The sequence below is a fragment of the Muntiacus reevesi genome, chromosome 3, assembly GCF_963930625.1.
Source record: "Muntiacus reevesi chromosome 3, mMunRee1.1, whole genome shotgun sequence".
In the NCBI taxonomy this organism is placed as follows: domain Eukaryota; kingdom Metazoa; phylum Chordata; class Mammalia; order Artiodactyla; family Cervidae; genus Muntiacus; species Muntiacus reevesi.
Window position 1 is genome coordinate 37,571,097 of NC_089251.1, and position 22,113 is coordinate 37,593,209.

The following is a 22,113-nucleotide window of genomic DNA, read 5'->3' on the forward strand; positions in this document are numbered from 1 at the left end:
TTGTCTTCTTCATGAGTCTTTTCCTATAATTGAGAAATACAACTGGGGAGAAATAAAAATTGGGAGAGGTCTTGTTGGGAAAAAGACACTCTGAGTTGAGTACATCGTGAGCTGTCTATATGTTACTCTTGAATTTCTAGAATTTGTCCAGCTCCCTTTTGCAGGAAGACATGAATGCCTTCTTAAGTAACTGAGAAGTTAGGGTTAGGGTTAGAACTTGGTAAGCCACTAGGACCATTAAGTGGACTCTCCCCAAAGTGTGCAGTGCTTGTGTCAATTTACTTATCCACAGGCCTGGGTGGAGGCTCATGAGTCTTTGGAATAGACAAAAGAATTTCTGGATACCCTGTGGTATTTGCCTTTTGCACCCCCAAATATAATATTTACCTTTTATACCACCAAATATAGTATTTACCTGTTGGAGTATGTATTCTGCCTTGATAACTAGTTTGTATGCTTCTGGAGGGCAAAGACAGGCTATGAGCTTCTCTGAGAGCCTAACACTTGGACCACAGTACTATTTCATACGTGCCGGTTCCAGTTTGTTCACCATCAACAACTGCTTCTCTAAACTACTTTCCTTAATGAAGAGGCCCACATACTTATAGCTGCTGGTCTGAATTAGCTACTTCAAAGATAGCTACCTGTTTTGATTAAAGGACTGTTTTGTTTACCTTGGAAAAGAAATAGGAGAAAAAAGACTTCTCTGATTTCTACTTTTTCTGAAGAGTGAGCATTAGTTTTTTATTATGTTGGAAGGCCAGATTGCCACTCAGCACAAGGTTCTGGATTCATTCCCTACCAGGCTGGTGAAATTCAAGAAATTTTGGCAAGGGCAGTCATGCCAACTGTCTGTTTACCTAGATAGTTATACAACTACAAAGCTGGGCTGGATTTTTATTTTCCTAAGTTATTTCAAAGCAATTAGTCACAGAATTGAACTGACTTACAAAATGAACCCAGGAAATTGCTTAGAATAGAACTCTGCAGACAAGGTTGGAAGATGGCCCCTGACCTTCATCTGAAGCCTCTCTGCTGCAGGCACTGGAGCATTCTTCTATGGGTTCCAGCACACTGTCTTCTGAGCTAGCCCTAACCAAGGCTGTTTGTGCAACCTCAGCCTACATTGGCAGCATCCAGATTATATTTAAGTTACCATTGCCTTGGTTTCTGGTGAAAGTGAAAGTCGCTCAGTTGTGTCTGACCCTTTGTGACCCCATGGACTATACAGTCCATGGAATTCTCCAGGCCAGAATACTGGAGTGGGTAGCCTATCCCTTCTCCAGGGGATCCTCCCAACTCAGGGATCGAACCCAGGTCTCCCGCATAGGAGTTAGATTCTTTACCAGCGGAGCCACAAGGGCCTTGGTTTCTGGTATTCCAAGGCAAACTCAGGCCATGCCAGTTTTCCTTCGACACTGCTTTCCTCTAGATTCTTTTTTTTGAAGATGAGAAATGTTTATTTCCTAAATGAGGAGATATTGGAATTCAACATCAAAACAGCATTCTGTATTATACTTAAAGTAAATACTAGAGAAAAACTCCAACTAAGGAAGGCTTCTCCAACCGGTCTCAGTTGTTTCATCTCTATCTTCTCTCCTAACATCCCATCCCAACTAACCACAGCCACATGGGCCTCAAACACACCTTCACCCGGGCCATACCCGGAGCAAATTTATCATCTTTCCTGTGAATCAATCCTTCTTTGACTCCCCAGACACTCCACTTCATGGTATCACTGGGCATTGTTCATTTCTCAATTAAAGCACTTATGTCAAATTGCAAATCTTTGCAGTACTTGTCTGTTTCCCATGCATTATCTTTGTGTTCCTTGGACTTAGCAAATGTAGTTACTTAGATTCTGTATCAGTCACGAAAGTTTTGTCTGCTGTGTGCTGTAGATCCTCATGTGCCAGAGCCTGCCCTGAATCTTGATCTTGATAGCACACACACAAAATTTTTTCTCACTCTTTTTCTGGGAAAAATGCCATTAGTTTGGGGATAGAAGAGTCTCAATTCATGAAAATCTGACGAGTAAAATCATTTAAAAACCATTGGGAAACAAATTGGTACTAGGTTCATTCATATAGAAGTCAAATGTACTCCAAACCCCAGTGAGTTGTGGCTATTTCAGGGCACGCTGGACGATCCAGGCTGTCAGAAGATTTTGAGCTTGCAGCTCTCATCTGTATGAAATGGTACCTCCTCTGATAAAACGCTTCCAGACAAGCTGGGTGTGATAGCGTATTTTAAATTTTAATACTGGAAATTTTCTATGTGATAATGATGCATCAAATTTAGTTAATACTTGTTTTGACTCATTCTTCTACATAGTCTATATAGTTCCCTTATGTTACTCCATGATCCATTTACTGAGAAAACTTTTCTTTTCAAAAATAGTGAACATTAACAGATACACACCACTATGTATAAAATAGATAAACAACAAGATTTACTGTGTAGCACAGGGTACTATATTCCGTATCTTGCAGCAACCTATAATGGAAAAGAATTTGAAAAATTTTATATATATATATATATATATATATATGAAACTGAATCACTTTGCTGCACAATATTATAAATCAACTATACAAAAAATATTGAGGAAACTGCAGCTTAACCCAGTTTGACTTATCACCAGATCTAATTTACTGGTGCTGCTTTCCCTCGTTATTATGCAGGCAATATCTTCAGTCTTTCCCAGGCGTTCCTAAAGGAACAGGCTTATCATGGATTCAGAAGGAAGCATACTTCTTAATCAGGGAAAATAGCCTGTTTATAAATAATGAACAGCAAATCTTTTAATGAGATAGTCCATTAGACTATTACTCGGTAAGAAAAGAGAATGTCAACGAACTAACACACAGCTGTCACTTTTTAAACTTTACAACAAGACAGACACTGAGACAGGCTCAGATTAACTTGCCCAAGATCATCGTAGGAAATGGAAGGGCTAGAACCTGAAATTAGGATTTTTGACTCAATATTATTCTTAATTCTTCCATTCTGCTGTAATCATAGAGCATTCGTTCTGGTTTTGATGCCTTAGGGTTAAGTCTGTTGCATTTTTATTTTAATTCAAAAATTTTCTCTGAATAGGGACTTGACATGGGTCCTCTCAGATTTACTCAGCCTTGTCACTGTGGGGCTTCCCTGGTGGCTCGGTGGGTAAAGGACCAGCCTGCAATGCAGGAGACACAGGAGACGTGGGTTTGATCCCTGGAGCAGGAAGATCCCCTGGAGGAGGAGGGCATGGCAACCTATCCCAGTTCTCTTGCCTGGAAAATTCCATGGACAGAGGAGCCTGCTGGGCTGTAGTCCATGGGGTTGCAGAGTCAGACACGACTGAGTGACTGAGCACGCTCACATGCACACCACTGTAGCCAGGCTATTGTTCGGATAAATTAGGAGCAAAGACAGGCTGTCCACTGAGTTAGTGTTGATTTGAGACTTTTATGTCTAATTTTAGGTCTCCCCTTCAAAGACTGATTCTCCAACCTGGAAACCAACACTAATCAAATCCTAATAGTTAATAGGGAAGAGCATCAGCTGGGCCTCACTGTTGATCACCAGGTGATCAGGGGTGTGGCGTGCACATCCTTGGAAAGGTCCAACCTGAGGGATGCACCTCAATTAGAAGGTACCAGATATTGATACAAAATAAGAGGGTGGAAAAAAAAAGTCATGTTTCCTAGGAGGGACCATGAACAAACTATGCTCATGGTTGTACCTAGTTCTACTCAGATTGGTTTCACTTTAGCAGAAGGCCACTTCCCACTTCTCACCTGTTATTTTCATTTTTCAAACCACCACTTGGGTTTTGCTTCCTTCAAAGAGTCCCTCATGACTCTTTGTGGAGTCACACCTTCTTCTCTACTCTGAAATCCTACAGCATTTGTACACCTGGCTCCCATGACCTTGTTCTTTATTACATACTCTTTTATGAGTTTGTTGGACTCACTTCTCAAAATGGATTTTACGTTCCTTAAGGACAGTGACTTGTAAAACATAAATGGAGCACCAGAGACATAAGAAGAATGTGAGAAACACTTGTGGGACAATTCTCTGATTTTTGTACACTTCAGGTGGAAAATAATACAATTTTAAGGTTATTTACATAAAAGAAGACAATCTTTCATAAAAAGTTCTGGTAAGGTCCTAAATTTGCTTGAATTGTTATCAAAATGACAAATTGTTTTTTGCTATTTCCCTTAGAGCAGTACATTTTGGTGATTTTTCTCAACCTATTTCTAGAGTTGGAGAAAAAAAGGAGGTCAGTGAAGACTCTTAGAGATGGGATGTATTCAAATATGCTGGGAAGAGAGAGCTTTGGATGTTTGACCATTTTCTATAGTCATGGAGCTCAACAAAGTTTACCATTTGTATAGGAATCTTTTAGTTCTTGGATGGAAAAATGTCTTTCCTGTAAAACTTCATGGAATTTCTGCTTTTGGCAGAGGCAACAGTTATTCATTGCAGATCTTGAAAACTTGTGACACGGTTGTCCAAATGGGCACCAAATAAAGCGAGAAAAGAACAGGTTCAACTACATATTTTAAAATTATTTTTGGTTCCAGGGGATGGACTGGGCAGGCTGCAACTGGCACTGACAAGACTAACCCTTTACTCAGACCCAGGGGATCATTTTTGATCTAAAAACCTTGTCCTCCAAACCAGCTGCCCAAGAAACAAAGGCAAGTCCAAGACCTTACTTCATATTCTGGAGGACCACCCACTCCACTTGCATCTCTATTTGTCCAGTGATGGCTTTAGTCTTTTTAATTTGAGCTTCTACAGGACTTGTTGGGGACTGGGGTTGAATATTTCACTATAAATCTTCTTTTCTGGATGATTTTGGCCAACTTGTCTGCCCCCTTACAATCATTTGGGTTTGATCAAGCGACAAACATATTCTCATAGGGCTACATGTTGTGTTGAAAGAGTTATTTTGTTACACTGGGACTCTGAAGTGAGGAGCAACTCCTTGGGAAGAATCTCCAATTAGGTCCATCATTTTGACTAAGCTTCCACTATAATAACAACTAACATTTATCAAGCACTTACTACAGGCCAGGACTGCTTGCCAAGCACTTTACATAATCATTTCATTTAATACTTACAGTACTGCTAAGAGATGTAAATTATTATTATTCTAATTTTACAGATTAGGAAGTTGAGGTACCTAGGGGCTAAATAACTCAGTCAAGGCCACAGGACTTGTGGATAAAAAAACATCTGATTCCTCCTCTGCCTCATATCCTCTCTGGCTTTAGCCTTCTTCCTGTCAACCGAGGGCTACTCCTTGGCCGAAGCCCTCTGGACCGTTCTTTTTTTAACAATTATTTACTTAAGCATAGTTAAATTACAATGTTGTGTTAGTTTCTGGCATACAGCACAGTGATTCAGTTATATTTATATATGAGTATATACACTCTTATTCATATTCTTTCCATTATGGTTTATTACAGGATATGGAATTTAGTTCCCTGGGCTATACAGTAGGACCTTGTTATATATCTATTAAATATATAGTATTTATTAAACATATGGTATTTTGTATCTGCTAATCCCAAACTCCTAATTTATCTCTTGCCCACCCCATTCCCCCTTTGGGAACCATAAATTTCTTTTCTATGTCTGTGAGTCTATTTTGTGAGTAAGTTTAATTGTATCATATTTTAGATTCCACATACAAGTGATAGCATACGGTATTTTGTTTTTCTCTACTTACTTCACTTAGTATGACAATCTTCACCTAGTACAATAATAGGTGCATCCTTATTGCTGCCAATGGCATTATTTCATTCTTTTTCATGGCTGATTAATATTCCATTGTATGTATGTATTACATCTTATTTATTTATTCATCTGTCAATGGACATTTAGGTTGCTTCCATGTCCTGGCTATTGCAAAACAATATTGCTATTAACATTGCAATGCATATTTCCTTTGAATTAGATATATGCCCAGGAGTGGGACTGATGGATCCTATGGCAATTCTATTTTTAGTTTTTTTATGGAAACTCTATACTGTTCTCCACAGTGGTTGTACCTTGGAGCCATTCTTGATTCCTCTCCTCTCAAGCTTTATGTCTTATGATTTGGGAAATATGCTAGCTTTGCCTTCAGAACATATCTGACTATGATCTCTTCTCTCATCACCATTGTTCTCACCTGAGTCAAGCTCCCATCATCACTTGTGCCTGAAATATTGCCATAACCCTCCTGAACAGTCAAGGTCCTTCTATCCTTTGTCTTCCTATTGGCCATTCCAGTAGCCAGAGTGAACTTTCAAATGCAAGCCAGGTTGCGTTGCACCTCTGCAAAAGCCGAAGTTCTCTCAAGACCCTCCACTCTCCATCCCATAACCTCACTGCCTACTGCTTGCCTCACTCCTCACCAGCCCTCTTTCTTCCTTGAACATACCAGCTGACCCTGGTGATGGGCTCTGAGCAGTGGGGCTCACCGTTTGGAAAGTTCTCCCTCACAGCTAACTTCAAAGTCTCTATTCAAATACCACTTCTTTTGTACTCACTCACTCACTCAAGCAGTACCAAATTCCCTTCTTGGTTCTATTTTTTACTTTATTTTATTTTTCATGGTATGGGTTGTGTGATCTTAGTTCCTCCACCAGGGACTGAACCCAGGCCCATAGTAGTGAAAGCATGGAGTCCTAACCTCTGGATCATCATGCAATTCCCTTGGCTTTTTTTTTTTTTTTTTTTTTTACAGCTTATATCACTTCTTAACATAGTGTGTGATTCATTTGTTATGTCTATTGTTCACTGTCTGCTTTCTCTCCCCGGATCCCTGTGAGATAAGAGATTTTTGTCCTTTGTGTCCTCTGATGTATCTTGAGCACCCAGGGCAGTGCCTACCTGGCACATTGTGCATGATCAGTGAATATTTGTTGAATAAATGAGTGAATGGACCTGGATCTAAAATCTTAGGGTCCTTACAACTTTGTCATAGACATGCAGCCTTCTCAAGTGAAAGGCGAATAATGCAGATGTTACGCGGTGATGCTGATCAAGGGTCAGTCAAACAGAAAACTTAGTGACTTGCACTAGATGAAGGAGATGGGAAATGCAACGTAGGCTGGATGAGTCAGGATGATATTAGAGTTGTCTGGGAGTTCTTTTCCTTTTGGGTTATGTCAGTGAGGACACCCTCTCTTCTTGGCTTAGCGGCCCAGGGCTTGAGTTTGTCATCCTGCCCCTGCCACCCCACAGGCTTGTCCCGAGATACTTCCCCTTCCCACCTCCCTGCCCTCACAGACTCAGGACATGGCTGTTTCTTTGGTCCGGCCAGACATAATGAGAAATGCAGGCCCATACTTTTGGGTCATTCCAAAGCAGGGAGGAATCTGGAATGGCGTTGTTAGATTTGGGGTATTTTAATCATTTCCTGCAGGTTGGCAGTTTCCAACAGGGTCAGTTTCTGAAAGAATCAGGCAGGGCATGCTTGGAGACATGTCACTGCTCCCACATCCAGCTTTCAGATTTGGTCTCCAGATTTAAGGTTCCACTGAGGCGTGCCTGAGACACAGACATTGCTCAGGGGTGATACGTTTCTGTGATGACGCTAGGCTCTTACTTTGGTCAAGTGAAACTTTTCCATTGTCTGTACCCACTGCATTGGTTTACCCAGCTTTCAAGAAAGCTGACTGGCTCCTAACATATGATGCAACGTATGTGTGTGGGGGGAAAGGAGGAGGAGGGACACCTAGGGAAGCTGGGTGCATTGTCCCTTATGAGGCCTGGCTTCCTGCTCCTCCAGGAAACAATTCATGTTTATCTTGTCCAGCTCCAGGGCCTGTCTGCTCTCCTTCCCTCATCCACCTGGATAGTGTTCAGGACACAAACCCCAATCACTGAGGGGTTCTAATGACATGCCCTCCAAAGGCCAGCTGGGAAATGACTAAGGTATCTGTCTAAGCTGGCCAGCAGGTCAAAAAATGCTAGTCTCTAGAGTGATCTTCCCAGGTGGCGCTAGTGGTAAAGAACTCCCCAAATTTGCCTGCCAAAGCAGGAGACCTAAGAGGCACAGGTTCAGTCCCTGGCTTGGGAAGATCCCCTGGAGGAGGGCATGGCAACCCACTCCAGTATTCTTTCCTGGAGAATCCCCGAGGATAGAGAAACCTGGTGGGCCACAGTCCAAAGGGTTGCAAAGAGTCAGGCACAACTGAAGCGACTTAGCATGCAGAGCAATCTCATGGGAAAAGTGCATTTGGTAGAACAGAAACTGAATATTCAACAAAGATCCTTTTGGAAATGTTCATATTAGGAGCTGAGGTCTGTATATGAGCTAACAAAGCCCTGACTGCCCTCTGACGGGCTGAGCTCCAAGACACTGACAGTGGGAGCAACCTCATAAACTCAGGGGTTCCCAGTCATAGTTGCACAAGAGAACTCCCAAGGGGTCCCTGAACCCACCAAAGCTGGGGCCCGCTGCACAGACTTTGTCCCAACTGGTCAGGGAATCCATATTTTTTAAAAGCTTTCCAGGTGATCTCATGCGTAGCCAGAGATGAATACTCCTTCCATGAAGGACCCAGAGATGGGGCATTGGAGGAGCTGGCAGAGGATATAGTCTGCTCTCTGCCTCACTACCCCTATGGGCCAAGGTCCCTTCCTCTTCTCTCCCATTTCATGAATTTTCCATTTTCTCCTGGATTATTTTCACAATCATATTAACAAGTGGCAACTTCTCCAATTCTAAATAAAAGCCTGTCTTTTTACTCCACCTCTTCCTTCAGCTACTGCACTACCCACCTCCCCCATGCTTCCTTTTAGAGGAAAAACTCCCTAAGATGGGTTTTCTGTATATACTGTGCCATTTATTTCTGTGCATTTCTCCTACACCCAGTCCATCCAGGCATCCCCGCTCCACACTGCACAGGCCCTGGCCCCACCGTACCGTCTGCTCATGCCAGTGTGGCCAGGTCTCACTTTTAGTAACAGAAACGGGGAACCCGGGAGGAACGGGCATTCCTGATACACTCTCAACATGCGTACAGCCCCTGAGGTGGCCAAAGGCTGGCCTTGCAGTGCCAGGGTCAAAGCTCAGTTAACAGAATGCAGAACTGGAAAAAACTCGCCAGGGAGATGAGGCTGACAACGAAATTCTTGGTCAAGGGAAAGGCAGGGACTTACGCAGTGTGTGGTGGTGATGATGACAGAACTGGAGATGAAGGAGAGGCCGTCGTTCATGCTGACCTGAAGCGCGGCTTTCCTGCAACGACACGGGGACCAGGGATACTCAGCACAGCGTGCCGACACATAGGGCCCCTGGGGGCTCCGTTCTAAACCACCCTCTGAGCTGGCTCCTTTGTAAAACTCAGAGGATGCTCTCCAAGGGCTGATCCATCTCTAACACCCTAGAGAGATGTCAGGATACACCCGGCTGGTGCAGCAAGGCAGTGTATCCAGCCTTTCTTACATCATGGCAAATAGCATTGAATGGACAGAGGCTGCTCCCGCTTAATTTACTTGCCACATTGTAGTAGGTAGGAAGAGGTAGTCTTAACCAATGGTCCAAATCAGCAGGGGATGAACTGGTTAAGCTAGAAACTCTACATACAGTTGTTGTCTGGACTCTCAGTGATGAGATTCTGATGGTGACGGTTTTGTTTCCACCCAGCCAACACAGAAAGGTACAGCAGTGTGTACATGAGCTAACCTGCCTTCTATTTCCTCCCATCTAGAAGATGCTCGTTGAAACACAAGCTTGCCTTATGTATCACGGACACAGGGCTAGTTTGTGGAATCAGTGGCATGATGAGCTGATGTCAGGCAACTAGATTTGGAGGCTTTGTAATTTGAACAAATGATTGAAAGCAGAATTCAGATGAACAAGTTTAGCATTTTTGCTTAAAGCCACCATTCTGTCTTCATTCTGTTAGAGATGTGTTTACAGAGAGGTTAGTTTGTGTTCCCTCACCAACACTGCTTGTCTCTTTCCCTGCATATTTCTTTTCTTGCTTAGGATGCTAATTCTCCTCCTTCTCTTGATTATTTTGATCTCATCTCACTAGCACTTATCACAACTGCATCACTGTGAGATTTTCTCCATAAATTAGTTCAGAGAGGCTTGGGCAGTGCAGATGAATACGTGATGCTCTGGAGAGACACAGAGGAACACTGAACATGGCCTCTGAGGGTCTGACTGTGGGGTCCTGAATCAGCTGTGGATCACTTATCCTTGCTGAGCTTCTTTTCCAAATTTCCTTATCTCTAAGAAAGGAGATAATCATCTAGAAGGGCAATTATGATGACAGGATGAGGTTATGAGTATAATAGTGCCTTGGGTAGCCTGAGAACTTTCTAGAAACGTAGTTGTGATGAAGCCAGACAGACCTTGTTTTGAACTCATACTCTTCCACTCATGACATGACCTCGACAAGCTACTTAAATTCGCTCTGCTATAGACTGCACATCTGTAAAATTGCGATGGTTCATTGGGCTTCCCTGATGGCTCAGAGGGTAAGGAATCTACTTGCAATGCAGGAGATCGAGTTTGACCCCTGTTTTGGGAAGATCCCCTGGAGAAGGGAATGGCAACCCACTCCAGTACTCTTGCCTGGAGAATCCCATGGACAGAAGAGCCTGGCAGGCTATGGTGGATCTTAGTAGAATAAAGGTCCCCTCTGTAAAACACTGATGCTAGTGCCTGGCTCTCTGCACTCATAGCACCATCATCATTATCTGGAGGGGTCTAGAGAAAGGTTCCATAATGACAGTGAAGAGAGACTCTTCTCCTTTTGTGCCCCCCCCCCCCCACCTCCTCTCACCTCCCTGGCTGTGGGGTTTAGTTGCTGGTGGAAACTTACATGCCAACTTCCTTTAAGATAGGTGCTGGACACAGCAAGTAAGTATCTTCCACAGTGAAGGGCTTCTCATCTGTAAAAAGGAAGTCACTGGATTAAGAGGAGTGAGGCAAGTTGGTAGTTTCATATTTGGTGCCTCCTGCAGACCATCAACCAAGTCCTAGGAGACACTAGAAAAGCCACGATGTTTTGAAATGTAAACTTGTCTTGAGTTGTAAAATCCATTAGAGTGAATGCAAGCTCTTCTGCCTGAATACTTTCTAACCTGTATATCCAGTTGAGCCTCAGTGAGCACACAGAGAGTGAGCTCTTACCACAGACCAGGCGTAACTGAGGGGAAATGAGAAGGTATCAGACTGATCCTGGGGAGCTTCTAGTCTAGGCCTAGTTTGAGAGAGGAGTCATACTCATGGGAAAAGTTTGTTGATTCAACATTGCTTATTGATACAATAGCCAAGACAGGGAATCCACCTAATTGTCTATCTACAGATGAATGGACAAAGAAATTAGGGCATATGTGTGTAGAATGGAGTGTTATTCAGCCATAAAAGTGGAAACCTTGCCATTTGTGACAACGTGGATAGACTTTGAGGGCATTACACTAAGTAAAATGTCAGACAATGAGAGACAAATGCTGTATAATCTCACTCATATGTGGAATATAAAAAGGAAAAAAAAAACCCACCACAACTCACAGACTCAGAGAAGAGATTGGTTGTTACCAGGGGCAGGGGTAGGTGGGGTGGGTGAAATACCTGCCAGGGGTAGGTATGGTGGTCAAAAGGTACAAATTTCGAGGTATAAGATAAATAAGTAATGAGGATGCAATGTACGGCATGATTTGAAAGTTTACAAGATTTGTAAATCTGAAAAGTTCTTATCCTAAGGAAAAAATTATAACTATGTGTGGTGATGGATGTTAACTAGATTTACTGTGGTGATCATTTCAGAATATATAAAAATATTGAACCATTATGTTGTACACCTGAGACTAATAAATATCAATTATATCACAATTTAAAAAAAAGAAATTTGCTGACAGATACAAGAAGTAGCTAAGCCAAAATATGATTTGGCTTCAGAAGCAGAGAGCAGCTCCATCTAGGTGGGTGACATGATGAGGTCACAGGGAACATAACAGCAGCTGAGTTTCGGGGGAGAGATGGGAAGATGCATTTCTGGTGGGAAAAATGGCAAACAGCAAAGGCAGAGCAAACAAAAGGGATGCTCCAGAGTAGGACATAAGGAGGACTTGAAAAGATCAGTATAGGAAAATGTTTGGTCCAAGTTCTTTGAGTTAGACTGAGGGATTTGGACCTAAGCCTATTTGGCTATGAAAAGAACTTTGGAGGTTTTTGGAGAAAAACTTGAAGTGATGATTTTGGAAGTTTTAGCAAATGTAGTTATGAGAGATGGATTCAAGCGGGGGGTGGAATCTGGAGCTGAGGGATTTCTTTTTCTTATTCTAATGGATGTCCAGGGAAAAACTTAAGCAGCTTTAATCTGGAACTCCTTAAAAACTTCATCATTTCTCAGATTCTGGGGCCAGAAGCAGGGCTGAGAAGTTACTATACTCAGCATATGGTAGTCATTCTTTCATGACTCAACATTTATTGGGTGCATTCTTTGTTCAAAAGATTGTAGTAGGAACTGTAGGTGATATGAAGATGAATAAATATGCCCCTTTAATCAAGTTGTGAATACAAATGCCTAGGAGACAGAAAGGAATCCATGTGTAATGGAATGATGCTATGCTGCTGTTGCATTTGATAGGAAATTGATGTCTCTAATGACATTTAAATGTAATTGACACTAAACACTTGCCTGAGTGGAGATTAGGAAGCTTTGTGCCCTCCATAATAGGACTTAAGGACCAGACCCACATGAGATAGGAGCTGGAGGACACATTTGAGTTCTAAGCACTGTGTCTCCATGGAAGGAGGAAAAAGGGATGGCCAATTATAGTTTCCCCTGATGTCTAGGGAGACCATCAAGTGGTGAAAAGGTAGGGAGATTATTCCAAGTCATTCGTTCCACAAATATTTATTCGAGACCTACTATGAACTAGAAAGACAGGCTTTTAGAAGAGAAACCTGGTCCCTGCTTTCATGGATTTTATAGAAGTTGCAGGGGAGATAGTTATTAAACACATTCAATTTTTTGAAGCAGTAAAAATATTACATTTATTTAATCTTAGTCTTCAGTACAAGATTTTTTAATTGAAGGAGAGTGGATTTACAATACTATATTAGTTTCCAGTGTATAATATGGTGATTCAATATTTTTATAGATTATACTCCATTTAAAGTTATTACAAAATAATGGCTAAATTTTCTTGTTCTGTAAAACATATCCTTGTTGCTTATTTAAACACATTTATTTATTAAAAATATATTCTCTTGAATGTCTACCATGTGCCAAGCATTATGCTAGATCTGGAATGGAACACAATAGACAAAGCCTCTCACTTTTTTTAATGGCCAGTGTTTTAGTTATCTATTGGAATTAGGGATGTGGGCAAGATTTATGCCCTGGGAACATCAGATATTGAACTTGCTAATAATAAGTGGCATTTATTTCCTGTTATTCCTTGGGTCTGTAGCCTAAGGAGAAGGGATAATTAGCTGAACAAAACGCAGGCACTCTTATGCCTTCCAGACAGAGGTCACCTACTAAATCAAAACTTCAGTTAGAGTTCTAATGAGTAACCCTGTTTGAGGGAGGGCTTCACACAGGAAATAAAATGAACACTGGGTTTTGCTAGTGAACAGGAGTTCTGGAGGAGGAGAAATCATGAGGAAAGTACAACAAAGCACAAAAAAATGCTGTTATTACACATACTACTATTTAATTAAATTGTGTTCAGTACAAAGAAGGAGAATCAGGGGGCAGACTTTTGTCTGGAAAGTCAGGAAACATTTCCTTGAGGAAAGGCTCTGTGAGCTGAGACCTGAGGCCAGGTGAAGAGGAAATTGGGTGGGAAAGAGGTGGACCTGCACAGATTCTGGGGCAAGGAGGAGTCCAGGCCTTCAGGAGCTAGGAGAAAGCTGACAAGGCTGTTGGATTTCAGTGAGACAGCGGATAAAATATGAGGCTAGAAAAGGGCAGCAGGGTCAGATGATCAAGCCCTTGTAGATCGTGGTGGGTTTGGGGGATTTTTCCTAAGTGTAACAGGAAGATACTGGAGTTTCCCCTCATTTAGAATGAATGCTGGCAGACTGGCCTTCCCAGATGGCTCAGTGGTAAAGAATCTGCCTGCCAATGCAGGAGACGCAGGAGATGCAGGAGATGCAAGTTCAATCCCTGGGTCGGGAAGATACCCTGGAGCAGGAAAAAGATTTCCACTCCAATATTCTTGCCTGGAAAATTCCATGGACAGAGAAGCCTGGTGGGCTATATAGTCCATGGGGTCACAAATAGTCAGACGGGACTGAGCACACAGCCCGCAGGCACTGGCAGATTATGGAATATTGTCAGAATAGTGAGTGTGTTGAGAACAATTAAAAGCTTATGGGGACAGAGGCAGATACACAGGGCTTGAACTGGGCATTATCTTCACGATGCTTTTCTGTCCATGATGGTGACGATGACAGTGAGACCTGGGGCATGCTGTGTGCTCTAAGTGCATCACACACATCACATAACCCAGGGAAGGCTATTATTCCCTTCACTTTATTTTTTAAATTATTTTTGGCTGCAGGGGATTCTGGTTGCTGTGCGCAGGCTTTCTCTATTCGCCACAAGTGGGTTATACTCCCTAGTTGCGGCGCTCCAGCTTCTTACCGTGGTGTCTCCTGTTGCAGAGTCCGGGCTCTAGAGCCCGCAGGCTTCACTAGCTTTGGCCCATGGGCTTAGCTGCCCATGCCAGGTGGGATCTTAGTTCCTGGACCAAGGATTGAACTTATGTCCCCTGCACCGGCAGGAGGATTCTTAACCACGGGGCCACCTAGGAAGTCCCTATTCCCTTCCTGTAAAGGTGAGGAACAGACAAAGATGGAGACATTTGCCAAGTGTTACGCAAGAGGGCTTGCATCAGCATGTGGGCAGTCTGGCCTCCACCTCTGGATAAAAGCCAGGCTCGATCTCCCCTCACTATGACCTTGGGAACCAAGGCAAGGCAGGACTCACTGGGCTCATTGTGCAGATGCAAAATGGAGGCTCAGAGAGGCTGTAGTAAACCGTGATCTCACAGCAAGTCAGAGGCAAAGCCAGGACTAGAAGTGGATTCCCGTGTCCACACCAAGCGCCTCTCCGTTCCAGGAAAAGCTCGTATTAGAGGAAGAACAAAGCCTGCGAGAGTCGTGGCCAGTGACAACCTATATTTACTTGCTCTGGCTGCCGCACATGCTCTAGTAATATTTGGGAGCGCGGGTTCCTGCCCACGGAGCCACCAGCCCGCCCCAGCGCGGCCACAGGAGGCCTTGTGACTCCCGGCTGCATTCTGCGGGGCGAGCGGAAGGGGGCGCAGTACAGCCGCACGCCCGGGCCCAGGCTCCCACCCAGGCTCCCACCCGCGCTCTCCCAGCAGCTCCTCTCCTCCCTCCCAGCAGGAAAGGCGGGAGAGTTGGAGGTTGTCTCCGTTAGCCTTGCTTGGTTAGCCTTGGTCCAGCGGACTCGTTTCTCACTTTCCCCCTCCTTTCATTTTCTCTTCCTGCCGGGGAGACCAGCTATTTCAGGAGCAGAGCAGAGGAGACCCTCGCCGCTGAGAAGCCCGAGGAGACGTGGCTGAAGGCTGCGGCACCGCCTCCCACCAGTTCATCGGAGTCCCAGGCTGTGGGCCTGCTCTGGGGAGCTGGCATTTTCGGCTCGGAGAGAGATTGTTTGGTTTGGAGCCTGGTTTCACTTTACCACAAAAATGAGTGATTTTTTTTCTTTTTTTCTTTCTCTCTAAACAAAGGAGGGCCATTTGGTTTCCATAACGCTGATCATCTGACTCCTTCCTGGAACGTCCACTTGGGAAGCAGGGCCCAGAGCCTTCCTCCTCAGGCTGAGCCACGTTTGGCTCAGGGGCCATGCCAACCTCAGGGCCAGCTCTGCCAGAACCAGTGGTGTGGTGATGTTTACGGGGCAACATCCACTTTGGAGGACGGTGGAGGGCCCTGGTCCTGTGTCCACTGGCGGCCATTCACTGCTTGTCAGCACCAGGTGGGCGGGGGAAATGGAGCCAGGAGCTGGGAGGAAACTAGTGAGGGGAGGGGGTTGAAACCAGGCCTTAAGGGAATTTTTAGATGATCTATAAATATAAATGTCCTTGCTTTTTACCTAAGATAGTTCCGAATTCAGTGCATACCCATGACACAGGTGAATTCAAAGCATCTGTCTTATAACAGTCTGATAATCAAACTAAAATTTGACTTAAATCAGGATCTGGGGATCAATGAGGTCCTTACACCAAACCATCAGACACCCAGGCTTGGGATCTGAGCAGCTCTGGAGATGAGTACAGGGGTCACAGGGCCCGGCAGACTCCAGAGTCAAACAGATGCAGGTTCAAATCCCAGGTCCTGTGACTAGTGTGTGACTGAGGACAAGTTCCTTATCTGTGAATAGTGATGATGACATCATTGCACTAGGTTGTGTGAGGAGTACAAGAGTGCATGGAAGTATGTTACTTAGCACTCAAGAAACATTTAGTAAATGTTCTGTTCAGTTCAGTTCAGTTCAGTTGCTCAGTCGTGTCCGACTCTTTGTGACCCCATGAACCACAGCACGCCAGGCCTCCCTGTCCATCACCAACTCCCGGAGTCCACCCAAACCCATGTCCATTGAGTCAGTGATGCCATTCAACTATCTCACCCTCTGTTGTCCCCTTCTCCTCCTGCCCTCAATCTTTCCCAGCATCAGGGTTTTTTCAAATGAGTCAGTTCTTTGCATCAGGTGGCCAAAGTATTGGAGTTTCAGTTTCAACATCAGTCTTTCCAGTGAACACCCAGGACTGATCTCCTTTATGATGGACTGGTTGGATTTCCTTGTGGTCCAAGGGACTCCCAAGAGTCTTCTTCAACACCACAGTTCAAAAGCATCAATTCTTCAGCCCTCAGCTTTCTTTATAGTCCAACTCTCACATCCGTACATGACTACTGGAAAAACCATAGCCTTGACTAGACAGACCTTTGTTGGCAAAGTAATGTCTCTGCTCTTTATAGATTGGTCATAACTTTCCTTCCAAGGAGTAAGCGTCTTTTAATTTTATGGCTGCAATCACCATCTGCAGTGATTTTGGAGCCCCAAAAATTAAAGTCTGATACTGTTTCCACTGTTTCCCCATCTATTTGCCATGAAGTGATGGGACCGGATGCCATGATCTTAGTTTCCTGAATGTTGAGCTTTAAGTCAGCTTTTTCACTCTCCTCTTTCACTTTCATCAATAGGCTCTTTAGTTCTTTTTAACTTTCTGCCATAATGGTGGTGTCATCTGCATATCTGAGGTTATTGATATTTCTCCCGGCAATCTTGATTCCAGCTTGTGCTTCTTCCAGCCCAGCGTTTCTCGTGATGTACTCTGCATATGAGTTAAATAAGCAGGGTGACGTACAACCTGACATACTCCTTTTCCTATTTGGAACCAGTCTGTTGTTCCATGTCCAGTTCTAACTGTTGCTTCCTGACCTGCATACAGGTTTCTCAGCAGGCAGGTGAGGTGGTCTGGTATTCCCATTTCCTTCAGAATTTTCCACAGTTTATTGTGATCCACACAGTCAAAGGCTTTGGCATAGTCAATAAAGCAGAAATAGATGTTTTTCTGGAACTCTCTTGCTTTTTTGATGATCCAGCAGATGTTGGCAATTTGATCTCTGGTTCCTCTGCCTTTTGTAAACCAGCCTGAACATCTGGTTCAAGCTGGTTTAGAGTTCACAGTTCACGTATTGCTGAAGCCTGGCTTGGAGAATTTTGAGCATTACTTTACTAGAGTGTGAGATGAGTGCAATTGTGTGGCAGTTTGAGTATTCTTTGGCATTGCCTTTCTTTGGGATTGGAATGAAAACTGACCTTTTCCAGTCCTGTGGCCACTGCTGAGTTTTTCAAATTTGCTGGCATATTGAATGCAGCACTTTCACAGCATCATCTTTCAGGATTTGAAATAGCTCAACTGGAATTCCATCACCTCCACTACCTTTGTTCGTAGTGATGCTTCCTAAGGCCCACTTGACTTCACATTCCAGGATGTCTGGCTCTAGGTGAGTGATCACACCATCGTGATTATCTGGGTCATGAAGATCTTTTTTGTACAGTTCTTCTGTGTATTCTTGCCACTTCTTCTTAATATCTTCTGCTTCTGTTAGGTCCCTACCATTTCTGTCCTTTATTGAGCCCATCTTTGCATGAAACATTCCCTTGGTATCTTTAATTTTCTTGAAGAGATCTCTAGTCTTTCCCATTGTATTGTTTTTCCTCTATTTCTTTACATTGATCACTGAGGAAGGCTTTCTTATCTCTCCTTCTCCTTGCTGCTCTTTGGAACTTCTGCATTCAAATGTGTACATCTTTCCTTTTCTCCTTTGCTTTTCGCTTCCCTTCTTTTCACAGCTATTTGTAAGGCCTCCTCAGACAGTCATTTTGCTTTTTTGCATTTCTTTTTCTTGAGATGGTCTTGATTCTGTCTCCTGTACAATGTCATGAACCTCCATCCACAGTAAATGTTACTTCGCATTATTACATGGGTATCCAAGCCTTTAAAATGAACTGGAAACTAAATGTGTGTTTTAAAATCAGAGGAATTTAAAATTTAAAATTTCAAAATGCCTAATTGCTTGATTACATTGTTCTATCAAACATCTTTTTAAGCATTAGTGATAAGACTAGAGTAGGATAATTAAATAGTTTAGAAATCCCACTAGGGGATTAAAGATAGAAAGGGAATTTTAAGGGAGTTTGGGAGACTGCTGAGAGCATATGAACACTCAAGAAAAGAATCCAGTCACCTAGCAACAATCTACTCTGTCTTGAAGGAAGACCAGGCACATTCAAGTGCCAGGCACAGTCAAGCCACAAATCCTGAGAGTTTTAACATAAGTCAGTAGATATGAATCTTGTTACCCGAAGTCAGGGAGTTAATGGTCCTTGGAAGACTGGCATTTCTGCATGTAGCCAAGACAAGAATTTAGGTGAAAGGGTAAGTGAAGGGGATGTTATATCAAAACCTAAGACTAATCAACGTGTGTTAGTATATGTCATCACCCTTTTGCTAATAAGTGTTTAGTCGTTCAGTCGTGTCTGACTCTGTGACCCCATGGATTGTAGCCTGCCAGGCTCCTCTGTCCATGGGGATTCTCTAGGCAAGAATACTGGAGTGGGTTGCCATGCCCTCCTCCAGGGGATCTTGCAAACCCAGGGATCGAATCCAGATCTCCCACATTGCAGGCAGAGTCTTTATTAACTGAGCCACAAGGGAAGCCCTTTGCTAATATACATATGATTTAAATAGCACCATGACAGTACCAGTTAAACCATATAGGGACAAGGGAGAAACTAAATGATGTAAGTCTGATGTCTACTCCAAATGAGGAAGAAGGTGTCTTCTCCCCTCCCTACTTTTTGATTATAAAAATATAGCCCTCTTTGTTCTCAGGGCTGCACTCCCTTGCCTGCCTGCTTATATTTCTAACAAGCATCTTATGCTAATAAACTCACTCTTAGCCTGTTCTACCTCTCGCTGAATTCTTTCTGTGGCAAAAGAACCTGAGCTTCATTAAGTCTGGATGCCAGGTAAACAGTTTCAATTAAAATACAATGGATTCTAGTCCATTCCCAAGTCAGAAACTGTGGGTTCAAGTCCCAATCTGAGTTTTGGCTGGGTCTTAGTTCTTGCCTGGAGAATCCCAGGGACGGAGGAGCCTGGTGGGCTGCCATCTACGGGGTCGCACAGAGTCAGACATGACTGAAGCGACTTAGCAGCAGCAGCAGCAGCAGTCCCATCTGAGAAGGAATGTAATTTTATTAGAAATTCCTGGGAAAATGAAAAGTTTCAGTGAATGTGTTTTGTGTGTACATATGTGCACACACACAGGCATATATATTTACCTGTGCATTCAACACACATATTTATACCTATACATACATGTATATGCATATCTATTCTATACTGATTTTGTGTAACACTATATACCTATGGTCAAGGCTATGGTTTTTCCAGTGGTCATGTATGGATGTGAGAGTTGGACTATGAAGAAAGCTGAGCACCGAAAAATAGATGCTTTTGAACTGTGGTGTTAGAGAAGACTCTTGAGAGTCCCTTGGACTGCAAGGAGATCCAACCAGTCCATCCTAAAGGAGATCAGTCCTGGGTGTTCATTGGAAGGACTGATGTTGAAGCTGAAATGCCAATACTTTGGCCACCTGACTCATTTGAAAAGACCCTGCCTGCTGGGAAAGATTGAAGGCAGGAGGATAAGGGAACAACAGAGGATGAGATGGTTAGATGGCATCACTGACTCTATGGACATGAATTTGAGCAAGCTCCTGGAGTTGGTGATGGACAGGGAGGTTTGGCATGCTGCAGTTCATGGGGTCACAAAGAGTTGGACATGACAGAGTGACTGAACTGAACTGATATACCTATGGTCTCATTTGACATTATTATTATTATTAATTTACAATTTGGGAAACTGAGTCTCAAAGAAGTTGGTTAATTGAGTTAGTGTTGTAACATGAATAAAAGACCTGGAAATCAAACCCAGGTTTTCTTGAAATGACTTGCCCATAGTCAACTCAGCTAGTTTTTTTACAGATATAATTTAAACTAGTTAGTCATTTTATATTGTCATACTTTCACAGCTAGTTTTATGATGTGGCCTGAAGACTGACAGCTGTGGAGGCAAAAGTCAAGATTCTCCATGGGTGAGGTTGAATAATGTTAGGAGGCTTGTCTTCCATGAGAGGCAACCAGGGTTGAGAACCTCTGTGATAAGGTTCGAGTGTCTTCTGGGAGACCCTGACTTACTATAATTAACCCATATCTCAAAACCATACATTCAAATGTGTACATGGTTTTGATCTCAGATCAATGTAATTCTTTTCAGACTGGTTAAGAAGTTTCCAGAATTCTTAGCTGCAGTTGGTGACTGTCTAATGGATTTGGGATAAAACCAAGATTAAAATTTATTAGCTAATTCAAACACCAATCACAGTGAATCCTTTTATAGGGCTGATTAAATAACTGAAATACTTTCCAAGTCTTGGCAATCCTTTCTTGATATAAATATTTATTTCTGGCCAAAAGGACAAGAAAAATAACTCTTAGTCTTATCTAGGGGAGCTTGCTGAAACCCTCCAAAAGCTGATGTAAGCTCCAAAGTAGAGTTTACATTCCTACTGTGACAAAATAGTGGAGGTTAGGGACTGAATGAGCTCACCCTGCTCTTTCTCCCCATCTTCCCTGGGTCTAGGGAGCATTTTTGTGGCATCTCTGTGCCAAGTATAACTGTTCAGCACCAAATTATCAGCTGGTTGGGGAATGTGTCCCTGAATGAAGGGAGAAAAGACAGGCTAGACTAAATGTTTCTACCTTTTCACTGACTTGAAAAGTAACCAGCTTTTAAAAAATTAGACTTTTAAAATCCTGAGCAAAAACTGGAAATAAAATGATACTCTGCAGGACTCCAAGTTGATGAAATTCAAGGCATCTGGCTTGAGCTTTCTGAGGTCCCAGCCAGAAAAGAGGTGGTTGATTGCTCTAATGGGACTCATGCAATGAAAATTCACAAATGTGAGGGTCTTACTGCAAAGCTAAATGGGATTCATTGCTTAGAGCAGAAAGAAGCTATTTATTAGGCACGTGAACTTCATGTCAGACCCTGAATTGGAAGATTTTTCATAGACGGGTTTGGTAACAAACCTACGCATTCTTCTTATAGAAGTCATTGAACTCTACTGAAGGGGACCCTGCAGAGATTTTGAAAGTGGAGAGGGAAGCTTCTACTTGGAAAGGCTAAATAATGGTTTTCTGTGGTCAGAGCAATGAGAAGAGTCAACACAGAATGGGAAGAGCCAGTAGTGAAGCATAGGAGGGTGGGGCCAATTTGGGAATGATCCTCAGAACATACACATCTGCTGTAATGTTATCTCATGTTTTTAATATGGAAGAACCAGTCTGGCCACTATTTTTTTCCCCTCAGACATGACCCATATCTATCCACCCATCTCTTGGTCTGGAGTTGTTGCAAGATTTCTCTGGAAGCCCTCACTGCTTAGTTACTATGAGATCAGGTGATGAGCTTGGCCAATGGGTTCCAGGTAAGTTTCCTGGGTCTATCTATGACTATTTTCCTAGTACCTCTGTGTT

The 22,113-nt window shown here is 43.1% G+C and overlaps 1 protein-coding gene across 1 annotated transcript in view; it reads right to left on the reverse strand.

Moving 5' to 3' along the window:
* ANTXR1 (ANTXR cell adhesion molecule 1) overlaps positions 1-22,113 on the reverse strand; it is a 253,071-nt gene that overhangs the window by 127,020 nt on the left and 103,938 nt on the right. The window contains exons 11-12 of the mRNA XM_065929030.1: positions 10,836-10,905; positions 9,160-9,238 (exon numbers count right to left, since the gene is read on the reverse strand). Coding sequence (XP_065785102.1) covers positions 9,160-9,238; positions 10,836-10,905 — 149 coding nt within the window. The remainder of the gene's footprint in view (positions 1-9,159; positions 9,239-10,835; positions 10,906-22,113) is intronic.